The 12,118-nt window shown below is 41.1% G+C and overlaps 1 protein-coding gene across 1 annotated transcript; it reads right to left on the bottom strand.

Annotated features, from left to right (window-relative positions):
* Positions 1-1,763: 1,763 nt before the first annotated feature.
* On the bottom strand, positions 1,764-8,331 carry LOC138972656 (uncharacterized). The gene is made up of 4 exons (XM_070345312.1): positions 8,176-8,331; positions 3,436-3,673; positions 2,184-2,393; positions 1,764-1,822 (listed from the first exon to the last, which is right to left on the bottom strand). Exons 2-4 carry the CDS (start codon positions 3,641-3,643, stop codon positions 1,779-1,781), a joined length of 462 nt encoding a protein of 153 aa, XP_070201413.1. The 5' UTR covers positions 3,644-3,673; positions 8,176-8,331; the 3' UTR covers positions 1,764-1,778.
* Positions 8,332-12,118: the final 3,787 nt, after the last annotated feature.

Below are 12,118 nucleotides of genomic sequence, written 5' to 3'. Positions count from 1 at the left end.
AGCGGGCTTGTTCGAGTCAAAGTATAACACCATTATATTACCAATACCTGTCCCACTATAGGCCAACTGGTTTAAGAGGACGTTAAACCCTAATAGTCAGTCAGTCAGTCACATTTTCTTGACGTCAGATGTTCATTTTCAGACATAGTATTTGAATGTGTAAACAGTTGAATGACGTTTTAATCATACAAAAGTACAAACAGAGAGACAAAAACTATGAATTCGCTCTGTATTTTTCTCAAAGCTAATAAGTAAATAATTTAGTTAAACACAATGAGAAATAATCAGATAAATCTGAAGAAAACAGCTGGAATGATATGCACCCACACACAGGACTGGCATTTGTCGTTTACCCGCATTTCCTCAACTGCTGTTTTATGGAACAACCTTTGTTTGTTTGTTTGTTTGCTTAACGCCCAGCCGACCACGAAGGGCCATATCAGGGTGATGCTGCTTTGACATTTAACGTGCGCCACACACAAGACAGAAGTCGCAGCACAGTCTCACCCAGTCACATTATTCTGACACCCGACCAACCAGTCCTAGCACTAACCCCATAATGCCAGACGCCAGGCTGAGCAGCCACTAGATTGCCAATTTTAAAGTCTTAGGTATGACCCGGCCGGGGTTCGAACCCACGACCTCCCGATCACGGGGCGGACGCCTTACCCCTAGGCCAACCGTGCCGGTCATGGAACAACCTGCTTGACGTGGTTAATAACACACATTCACTAAATGAGTTCAAGCGTTATTTATGTTGTCCCTATTTCGATCAACCAGCTTATTATATTTTGTAGAAAAAGACAGAACTTCAACAATGCCGAATACCTTTAGATATTAGTCATCTGAGTTCTCATTTGTCAAATGGCGATTAAAATAACAAAATCCAGTGTGAGTGAGCAGACCAAATTGACAAATGCATTTCATTGTTTTACTCGCAAATTGAAGCTAAGCATATAGATGTAACTCACCTTTGGGCACAACGTCTACGTAGAAGTAAGACGAGTCCTACACAGCACGCTACCGCAACAAACACACATGGCAGGATGATCGGCAGCGAGGCCTTGCTCTCTCCTGTGGCCTTGCTCTCTCCTGTTTCATTGACTAGTCATGAACAATCAGTAGACATGTAATGGTTTATATGAGAGCGCGCGCCCGCCCGTGTGCGTGTGTGTGTGTGTGTGTGTGTGTGTGTGTGTGTGTGTGTGTGTGTGTGTGTGTGTGTGTGAGTATGTGTGTGTGTGTTTGTATGTGTGTGTATGTGTGTACCGTATGTGTATGTGTGTGCGTGTGTGTGTGTATACATGTGTGTGCGTGGGTGCGTGCGTCCAGGAGTGTGTGTGTGTGTGTGTGTACTGTGATTGTGTGTGTGTGTGTGTGTGTGTTTGTGTGTGTGTGTGTGCGAGTGTGTGTGCGTGTGTTTGTGTATACATGTGTGTGCGTGCGTGCAGGAGTATGTGTGTGTGGATGTGTGTGTGTGTGTGTATATGTGTGCGTGCGTGCGTGCATGCGTGTGTGTGTATGTGTGTGTGTGTACTGTGTGTGTGTGTGTGTGTGTGTGTGTGTGTACTGTGTGTGTGTGTGTGTGTGTACTGTGTGTGTGTGTGTGTGTGTGTGTGTGTGTGTGTGTATGCTAAGTGGTGTATAAACTACCATGTGGCGACAGTTTAACCTCTATATCAACATTTGTTATTCTACATCTATTTCATGATGACTTCACGCAGATTACGATAACAGTCTGCGCGGAACGTTCAGAAGTATCATCGAAAGATGTTGAGTTACATCAGTAAGTTCTTACCTGTTTTGGCGCTTATAAGTTCAGCTGCAACAGACACAATACCACATGTTAAAACAGAGGCTGTGTTCGGCTGATCCTGTCTTCAATTATAGGCACTGAGACAATGCAAAACATGCATCTCATGAACACTTAAGGTCAGTTTCAGTTGTACTTAAATAAACACAGTAATATTTTTATCCATGACCGTGTGAGTGTATAAAACAACTTTTTGGATCCCTAGCTAAAAGCACACAGGTATCATGCCATACCTAGCCAGGCCAAAATAAGAATTGGTTTGCATCCTATAGTTTTGTATAATGATCGAGTAACTTTGAATATAAATTAACTGCATAACAAATTAAGCGGTGTTGCCTACCTTCTAACTTAGAAATGAATAGTCAACTACCTTGCAGACGAAGTTCGCAAGGGTGTGCTTTGATTTCGTCAGAGGCTATGAAGAAACATTTGTACCACCCTCCATGTTCAGTTGTGACTGCAGGGATCTTGATGGTCAGATGCTCTGTGAAGACGCCATCGAATGTGTAGTTGGCCATTTCTATTTTGCAGACATGCTTCTTTGTTTCCACAGACCAATGGCACCAAAGAACGTCTTTTCCTGACATGAAACAACACACAGATGCATTGAAACAGATGCCATAACTTACCCTTGTGTTATGATAGAGATGTTACTTTCTTCGGCTTTTGATCTGCACTTTAATCCAACAGATCAACCACTCTTTTTTTGTCTTTTTTTTTTGGGGGGGGGGGGGGGTAGGGAGTAGGGGTAGAGTGGTAGAGGGGGAAATGGAGAAGATAAACCAAGGACACAGCTTTTCACGCGAGTTAAAAACCTGTTCGTGTTCGTCTGTGAAAAGTTCGAGTGGTTTTGTGTGTGCGTGTGTGTTTATTTGGTGTTATTTTTGTTGTCGTGAAATTATATCAACTTTAAACATCTAAAGTCGTTAATTGTTACAAAGCAATATCATATGATAAAACTATTTAACAAGGTCAGAAAGTTCGTAGCAGTCTCTCCATATAGAGTGATCTTTTCCTACTTGAAGGTAGTTTATTCAGCTCTTGGTAACCTGGTCGAATGGATCAAATAGCTATACTTTGAACTTTGGTCAAGCTATTCAGTTTGGTTGTCTGTTATAGTATGATACTTCAAAGCTGTTTAACGCACGTGGGTTAATCGGAATGTTGGCTCACAGAATCTACATTTCAAAAATGTTTGACAAGCAGCGCTTCCCTGTTAAAGAAATATTGTATCCACTTCTCTCGTGTTATCATCCTTTGTCATCATCACTGATGACAGATATGCTGCTTTGCGTATCATTAAGTCTCCATTTGTGAAGAAGTTTACCTAAAAAAACGTATGCCGCTAAGGACGAAATAGCAATGAGTCTTGAAACATCAAACTGGTATTGTAGGTTTGGTACTTAAGGATCACGGGTGATATCTATGACACGTTTGTCATACAATCCTTTTTTCCTCTTTATAACTAACACAGCTATCGTTGACTTATTAATCATTAGCAGTGAAAAATGAGGTCCCTGCTAGGCTGTAGTTTTACATGGTCTATTTTGCATGATATACACATGTGACGAGATTGCTTATTTATCACACGGGTGGTGTGTAGGATAATATTTGGTACTCACCTCTGTCGACCTCTGAAGTATACCATGTTATGCTGATGTCGCGCTTACTGGCAGTGATATTGGTGCGGAAATTACAGTCGATTGATGCAGGTTCTCCAATGTGAAAGGCTCCAGCCTCGCATGTGATTGGCTTGCCAGCAGTTGGTGCGCCAGGAGTAGTGTGGAACAGAAGAAACAAGCCCGCGAGGAGAAGAACGGCAGGCAGCATATTGATCCGTTGAAAGGCACCATCCGCCTCCTGAAAACCATCAGTATCTGATCATAGACACCATCAGGCTTTTACATGCTGTACAAACATCTTTTTGTCTGAACGCTCACTGCTATGGTCCATCTAAGCTGCTCTCCATGGAGAGTGATCTTTCCTTAAAGAATGTATTTCACGTCGAGGAACTGGTAGCATTATTAAGCCTCGTTATGGCGCTATTGGGAAGTTTCACAAAATCTTTAAAACAATAAAAACATGACAGCTGCATTGGTGACAACCACATTGCTTAAAGATAAAGGAGTTTGTTATCATCAAGACACAGTCGAAAATGTAAAAAATTTAAAGGAGGTACATGCGCGTAGGTCAAGCGAGGTGGGCGCGTGTGTAGACTGGTGCGAGTAAGATGCAGTTCCTGTCCCCTGATGACGGCGAAGTGGGCTACCGAAAACCGAAAACGTTTTGAGATACTAGTCGACTGAGATTTCTGAGCATGTGACACTGTTTGTTCATGTGTCTATTTCGACTGAGTACCACGCACAAAGAAACGTAGAGCCGATGCAAGGTTAAGTGCCATCACAAGAAGCGGGCCGCATCTTATAGATGTCCAAGCAGACAGAGATTGTGCAAGTCGCTACAGTTTCTTCAAAGCAAACCATCACTCGGTTTTCCTCACTAGCAGTCGCATGGTGTAAATTAGATCAAGAGGTCCACAATGACTTGCCAATGCAGATCTAAAGTTTCCTTGAAACCGCAAGCGACACAAGGACATGGGTGCACACAATGGGGAACACTGGGCCCCAATAGTTCGGAGGTTGACTCAACTACGAGAACTAGTTTGTCTTGGGCGGGGATATAGCTCAGTTGGTAGCGCGCTGGATTTGTATTCAGTTGGCCGCTGTCAGCGTGAGTTCGATCCCAGGTTCGGCGGAAATTTATTTCAGAGTCAACTTTGTGTGCAGACTCTCTTCGGTGTCCGAACCCTCCCCCCGTGTACACTACATTGGGTGTGCACGTTAAAGATCCCACGATTGACAAAAGGGTCTTTCCTAGCAAAATTGCTTAGGCACAGTTAATAATTGTCTATCTATACCCGTGTGACTTGGAATAAGGCCGTGAAAGGTAAATATGCGCCGAAATGGCTGCAATCTACTGGCCGTATAAAATTTCATCTCACACGGCATCACTGCAGAGCGCCTAGAACTGTACCCACGGAATATGCGCGATATAAGCCTCATCGATTGATTGATTGATTGATTGCATACGCGTGCTAAACAGCTACGTGAGTGATCTAGCTGTTTGCGTCATTAAAGTCATCGGAGACTGACCTACAAAATTGATCACATTAAGATTTGCTTGTGATATAATCAAAGTGTGTTGAAACAAATGTGAAAACGTTAGAGAAATCAGTCGCACAGACTTTATGATATAGAAATTGGAATATGAGGACATTGGAATATGAGGACATTGGAATATGAGGACATTGGAATATGAGGACATTGGAATATGAGGACATTGGAATATGAGGACATTCGAAGAACCATTTATACGAGGATTTGGTAATTGAATGGACTATATCTGACCGATCAGTTACAATCACAGGACGTATTTTGTAAGTGGTGTTATTTCCTGGTTAACGTTTGTTGTAATGGTGTGTTTCTCTTAAGAATATTGTAACGTGTCTTTCCAATATGACTGGAAATAGCGCAATTACGTGACTTTTGCGCAGGCTAAAATCAGATCAGTTTCTCAATTTGGATGAACATACTTCCTGGAGCATCCGATCGATTTAAAAACAAAAAGACATCATGTAGAGAAGAGTCCATACAATCACATATACGGAATTAAAACAATTGACCATAACACATTTTTTTAAATTCTAAATTTAATTAGAATGTTCAAATTTTTAATGACCAAACTCACCAATTAATTGTTTAAGCTTCCAAGCTGAAATGCAATCCCATAGTCCGCGCTTTGGCGAACATCTACTTGAATGATCGTGCAACATCGTTATAAAATCACGAAACATTGTATTTGCCTATTTTCTTTATACACATTGGGCCTAAAAAAATAGGTGTGGTTACGGTAACCCGACCTACCCTATTTTTAGGGGCCGACCCTATAACTTTTTATTACATTTAAAAAAAAAAATAAAAAAAAACGAGTGCAGAAAACGCAATGAAAGCAAAATCGCCCGAGTCGCACACTTATTTCCCTGTCAAGTAGGTTTAATTTGTACACATTAGAAAAAAAAAGTTAAAAAAAAAAAAAAGTGATTGCCTACCTTCCTACCCTATTTTTTTTGGCTATGTTACCGTAACCACACCTTTTTGTTTTTTGCCTTGGTATCCCTGTGTGAAATTGAATGCTCTTTGTCATGCAATATTGTTATAAAGTGTTTCAATCGTAATGTTTGTGCAAACAAATAATTATTTAATCAAATACAGGTTTTAAAAGGTGCCAAAACGTCTTACTCATTGTTACACGATATTGACAACACCTCTATCACAATGTTTTTGATTGTTGGTGGTCATGATAAACACTGTGGTAGCTGGGTTCTGAACCTCAGGCAACTGTGTTGTGTTCATATAATTTCTAAGCTGTCATTTTCCCTGAAATACTGATTTTCGAAATATATTTGCACAAAACAAAAATTTATAATTTCAAGAAAACTTAAGCAATATCAAGTCTGGAGGTTCAGATCCCAGCCACTAATGCACAGAAACTGTACACAACATTGTGTACAGATGTCTTGGATAGTTTCGGAAATATCGTGTAAAAATGAGTAGGACATTTTGGCACCTTTTAAAACCTGTATTTGATTGAATAATTAATTTTCTGCACATACTTCACAATTGAAACACTTTATAACATATTCCATGACAAAGAGCATTCCATTTCACACAGGTACACCAATGTTCATAAAGAAAGTAGGCAAATACAATTGTTCGTGATTTTATAACGAAGTTGCACGATCATTCAGGTAGGTGTGCCCACTTAAACTTGTGAAGGCTTTCTGCACCAGTCTTGTCTTAAACATAGATTCGAGGAAGACTTATGCTGTGATTTATTTCGTCATGTTTCTAGCAGCATTTACGCTTTCAAAGAATAAGATGCTCTATTCCTAAGTTACTGAGGCACTTTGTGTTTAAGAAAGTCTTTTTTTAACACATCAAACTTACCTCATAAACTGTACATTAAAAACAAGACACACAGGTGAAGAAATCGATCAAAGCAGTAACCTTACTGCATGCAGTGAATAATACAACCACAGCTTACACAAGCAACAGCTTCCAACAGCCTCTTGCACACGCCACATTTCTTACCAGCTATTGCTGAATGGTATGCTTTTGTTGAGTTAGTGTTTGTATCCGATCGAAACATGTTGGTGCCCCACAGACGAATGCGTGGGAAATGTTAAGCGTACCTTGATCAAGCATATTACGATGCAAATGTTTACATTTTAAACGTATCGATGTCATTAAAATGTATACCTTACAGTTACAATGATCTTTTCAACGATGACAAGTACAGGTTTAAAAAAAAGAAGTCGCGTAAGGCGAAAATACAACATTTAGTCAAGTAGCTGTCGAACTCACAGAATGAAACTGAACGCAACGCAGCAAGACCGTATACTCGTAGCATCGTCACTCCACCGCCCGTGGTAAGGCAGTGCCAGTGGAATTGACAAGAAGAGCGGGGTATTCGTTGCGCTGAGAAGGATAGCACGCTTTTCTGTACCTCTCTTCGTTTTAACTTTCTGAGCGTGTTTTTAATCCAAACATATCATATCTATATGTTTTTGGAATCAGGAACCGACAAGGAATAAGATGAAAGTGTTTTTAAATTGATTTCGAAAAAAACCATTTTGATAATAATTTTTATATATTTAATTTTCAGAGCTTGTTGTTAATCCAAATATAACATATTTATATGTTTTTGGAATCAGCAAATGATGGAGAATAAGATGAACGTAAATTTGGATCGTTTTATAAACAAAATATTTTTTTTACAATTTTCAGATTTTTAATGACCAAAGTCATGAATTAATTTTTAAGCCACCAAGCTGAAGTGCAATACCAAAGTCCGGGCTTCGTCGAAGATTACTTGACCAAAATGTCAACGAATTTGGTTGAAAAATGAGGGCGTGACAGTGCCGCCTCAACTTTCACGAAAAGCCGGATATGACGTCATCAAAGACATTTATCAAAAAAATGAGGAGAAAAAAACGTCTGGGGATATCATACCCAGGAACTCTCATGTCAAATTTCATAAAGATCGGTCCAGTAGTTTAGTCTGAATCGCTCTACACACACACACAGACACACAGACATACATACACCACGACCCTCGTCTCGATTCCCCCCTCTACGTTAAAACATTTAGTCAAAACTTGACTAAATGTAAAAAGAAGTTTTGTTTACAAACTTTCATAATTTAATCGAGCTTGCAAGACAGGCTTGTTTTCCAACGATCACTTTAACTCAAAACATTGTGGTGTCAGAATAGTGCCGAAGGGCAGCATGACACGTCCTTACCTGTTGAGGTCACAAAGCAGCAATGCGCTTTCCTGATGCGTACGTGTATCTCCTCAGTAGCTAGGCAGGAAGTTATCTGGCTGTTTGTGTGAATGAAACGGGACGATTGTTTGTAAACGGAAGGTATCACAGCGGAAACATCGCCTTGCCTTGCCGACACAGTGCAGTGACACACGCAAACTATGAATAGACCGGCATGCAGTGTGATTAGACTGCCGACGGCTGTCTTAAAACCCAACCTCACGCGCTGATGAATTCCCCTCTCTCACTCTCCCCCTCTCTCTCTCTCTCACTCTTCCTCTCTCTCTCTCTCTCGCAAACACACACACACACCCACACACACCCACACACACACACTCTAACACACACACACACACACACACTCACACACTGTGACACACACATACACACACTCGCACTAACACACACACACACACACGCACGCTCACCGCACACACACACACACACATACACACACACACACACTCACATACACACACACACACACACGGCGCACGCACGCACACACACACACACACACACACACACACACACACACACACACACACACACAAAGAGAAAGTCGGTCAGCAGTTTTGTTTCTCACAAAAACCGGGATCGAATTAAACTTTTTTGTAAACGCACATACAATATACCTTTGTTTCCGCCACTATTTCACATGGAAAAACATTCAGGCACATGAGATAAAAAAAATAACACCTCAAAATACATTTTCCAAAACGTATTCGAAATTAGGACACTTAGTTTCTCGGGAATGGGAAACGACATCGATTCAAAACACACAGGAGTTTATTCAAGGTCGACACAGGCGCCTGCTACGTGTTACAAATCCTAAGGACGGCAGTTGCGTGACGTACTTTACGATATATAAATGCATTGTTGCTGCAGTCAGTTTGACAAATGTTCAATTTAGTAATTCTACTCTTTTTATTCCCAATCTGAGTGAGGTGGATAAACATACTTTGAATCCTGCAGTGTAGGTTGTTTGGTAATGTGCATCAACTTACGGAGTCTAGTTTCGTAAGATCTCATTTAACTGATGTCACAAGCGAATGATAATTAGGTACAAGTTAGTATCCCCCGTCATTGGCTCTGTCAACGCCCGTTTTAAACCGCTTGCTTCTCTTAATACAATACACCGACCGAAGGGCGTCGTCGTCCCGAATTAATTCCGTTGTATATGTCAACAAATATTGAATTCTGGGTAGGAAAATCCTTTTGAGAAATGACGTCAGAGCCTTTCGGTGATTCATCAATGCATTTCGGAGCCAGACTACAACATAATGTTGGTCACACTTGAAATTTACGCTACTTAAAATTGGTTTCCATACGAAGTAAACGGGCGCATAAGGGTCAGCTATCAACTTAACTTACCTCGAGTGAGATCGACAGAACGTACAGTAGACATAACCAAGCTATGAAAAATCGGAAGTTCCAAAAACAGGGAGACAAAATAACACGATTTCGCCTTGTGCAGTTAGGCAGTTCGAACGTGTCTTAATTGTGCGTTGTTTTTGGTGTTACAAAATGACCTACGATTAAAGAGCAGACATCGGCCTCGAGGAGCACGGCAATTTTGAAGAATTCGTAGCCTTTTCTTATTGAGTATTTTTTATGCAAAAAATATTCAGGATCATCAAGACTTGTAAAATAGAGTGCGCCCTGCGCGCTGAAAATACGATTTAGGTGGTTCGTTCGTTACTATTACCGTCCTGTAACCAGGACACTTTGAAAGAAATTTGGTGCACAAAACAATTTTTTTCTGATCACGAATCATTGTGAAAACTTTTGTTACAACTTTCTTTCACTTTCTTTTTCTAGCATTAGGCGTGTTCCCTGTTTTGAGCGAACACTGTTTTCGTGGTGCGCTACCTCTGTTTTGAAAGAAATTGAAAAAAATACACAGCGGCCATAATTTCTCTTTGTTTGAATGAATTTCAACTTCACAAACATTGTTTTAGAGGGCAGACAAAAAAATCAATGCATGAAGAATTTGAAAAAAACCATTTGGTTATACCTACGTACAGTACACAAATACGAACGGAGAAACTCGGAAACCGAGAGTCAACACATGCTCGAGAATTCACGCGTAACGTTCGATGTTGAATGTTCTATTTTCACCCGAGAGAAGTGTGTGCCAGATTGGCTAAGTTGTTGTGTGGTTGGCGGTCACGGGTTCGATACGCATAGTTGGCAAGAATATTTTTTATTTTAATGTTTCTTCTTTTTTGTATTTTCTGAACTCGTAATTCTTGTATGTTATGCATAGTGATGTATTGAAGATCGAATTTATCAAAGGGTTGTATAATTATCGAGTTCTTCTGGTTAACGATTTCCCAGAATTACTCATTCTATTCTAAGTAACATCGACTTTTGGGAAAATCCCGATGGGTGATTACATCACCGCGCGTCGGGTGTATGCAATGGTGGTTGCCTACTTTTAGCTTAATCCGCTTCTGCTGATGTGAAACGACCTGCTGCGCTTATCGGCACAGTGTCCTCTGCGTAAGTGCTGTTATCCGTGCACACTGTTTTTGTATGGTTTAGAAAAGCAGGCTGTTTAGCTGGGTTCGAGAAGACAGAAACGTCGAAGGTCGCTCTTTGTGCATGGGCTGTTTCAGTTTGTGGTCTGCAGCGGCACTTCGTTTTCAAAAGAAGTTTGTAAGCGTTCTTCTTCTTCCTCTTTTGCCTTCGTAGGCTGAAACTCCCTCGTACATTCGTGTTTTTGCACGAGTGGATTTGTACGTGTATGGCCGTGTTTATCCCCAAACGTTCAAAACCATTGGTAAATGATCTATCTCTGTTTTTCTCTCTCCCGCGCGCATGTACTCACAAACACACACACACAAGACACACACAGACAGACACAGACACACACAGACAGACACACACACACACACACAGACACACACACACACACACACAGACACACACACAGACACACACGCATACAAACACACACACACACACACGCACACACACAAACACACACACACACACAACACGTTCAAAACCATTGGTAAATTATCTCTCTGTTTCTCTCTCTCTCTCAGTCTTACGCAATGTACTCAAAAACACACACAAGACACACGCACACACACACACACACACACACACACACAAGCACACACACAAACACACACACATACACACACACACGCACACAAACACACACACACACACACCACACACACACACACATACACATACACACACACACTCACACACACACACACACACACAAACACACGCACACACACACACACACACACACACACACACACACACACACACACACTCATCCCCTAATCCCCAACAAACAACACAAGTAGGCTACGTTCTTCTCAAGATCGAAGCCAATGTATTTGAACTTTCCCCAATGAAAAAGTACACCCAAGCTGCACACCCAGGTAATCGTAACACCAGAACGTACAACGTGTGTACATGTTCTGCAGCTTGGCTTATGTCACAGTCGTTCTTTACAAAAGTTTGTTTTTACTTCCCTGAGCATTGAAGCGAGCAGTCACGAGAAATGCATATTCAACCTGTCGTGTCAGGTGACCGCGTGTCATTTTCAATGGAAAACAGTGCTGCCCTGTTGTGAAGGGTGTTTATACAGACTATCCGTTTTAAAGACCAAACAGCCTGTTACATACTTTATTCCCCCCCCCCCCCCGCCTCCCCACCCCCCAGAAACCCATTTAAAAAATCAACTCTTCTAAATCTCGATTTTCTGAAATTGTGTTAGGTCTCAAAGAGAGTGTTAAGCTGTAGTAGTCGATAATAACATGTATTCGTGAGTAGAATATGACGACGAGTAAAAGCTAACCATAAAAGGAAGCGACGATGAAGGCTTGAATTGTCGTACGTAGGGTGTTCTGGAAGTCCTTAGACTCCAAGCTCCTGGCAATGCCTCATGATA

The sequence above is a fragment of the Littorina saxatilis genome, linkage group LG8 (assembly GCF_037325665.1).
Source record: "Littorina saxatilis isolate snail1 linkage group LG8, US_GU_Lsax_2.0, whole genome shotgun sequence".
NCBI lineage: Eukaryota > Metazoa > Mollusca > Gastropoda > Littorinimorpha > Littorinidae > Littorina > Littorina saxatilis.
This window is presented reverse-complemented; position numbering and strand designations above follow the sequence as displayed.

Bases quoted from the DNA above. Each gene is read 5' to 3' on its own strand.
- LOC138972656 (XM_070345312.1), bottom strand. From the start codon at position 3,643: ATGCTGCCTGCCGTTCTTCTCCTCGCGGGCTTGTTTCTTCTGTTCCAC. The intron at 2,394-3,435 runs GTGAGTACCAAA...GTTTCATGTCAG, and splicing joins TACTTCAGAGGTCGACAGAG to GAAAAGACGTTCTTTGGTGC. The intron at 1,823-2,183 runs GTAGTTGACTAT...TGTCTGTTGCAG, and splicing joins TTGCGAACTTCGTCTGCAAG to CTGAACTTATAAGCGCCAAA.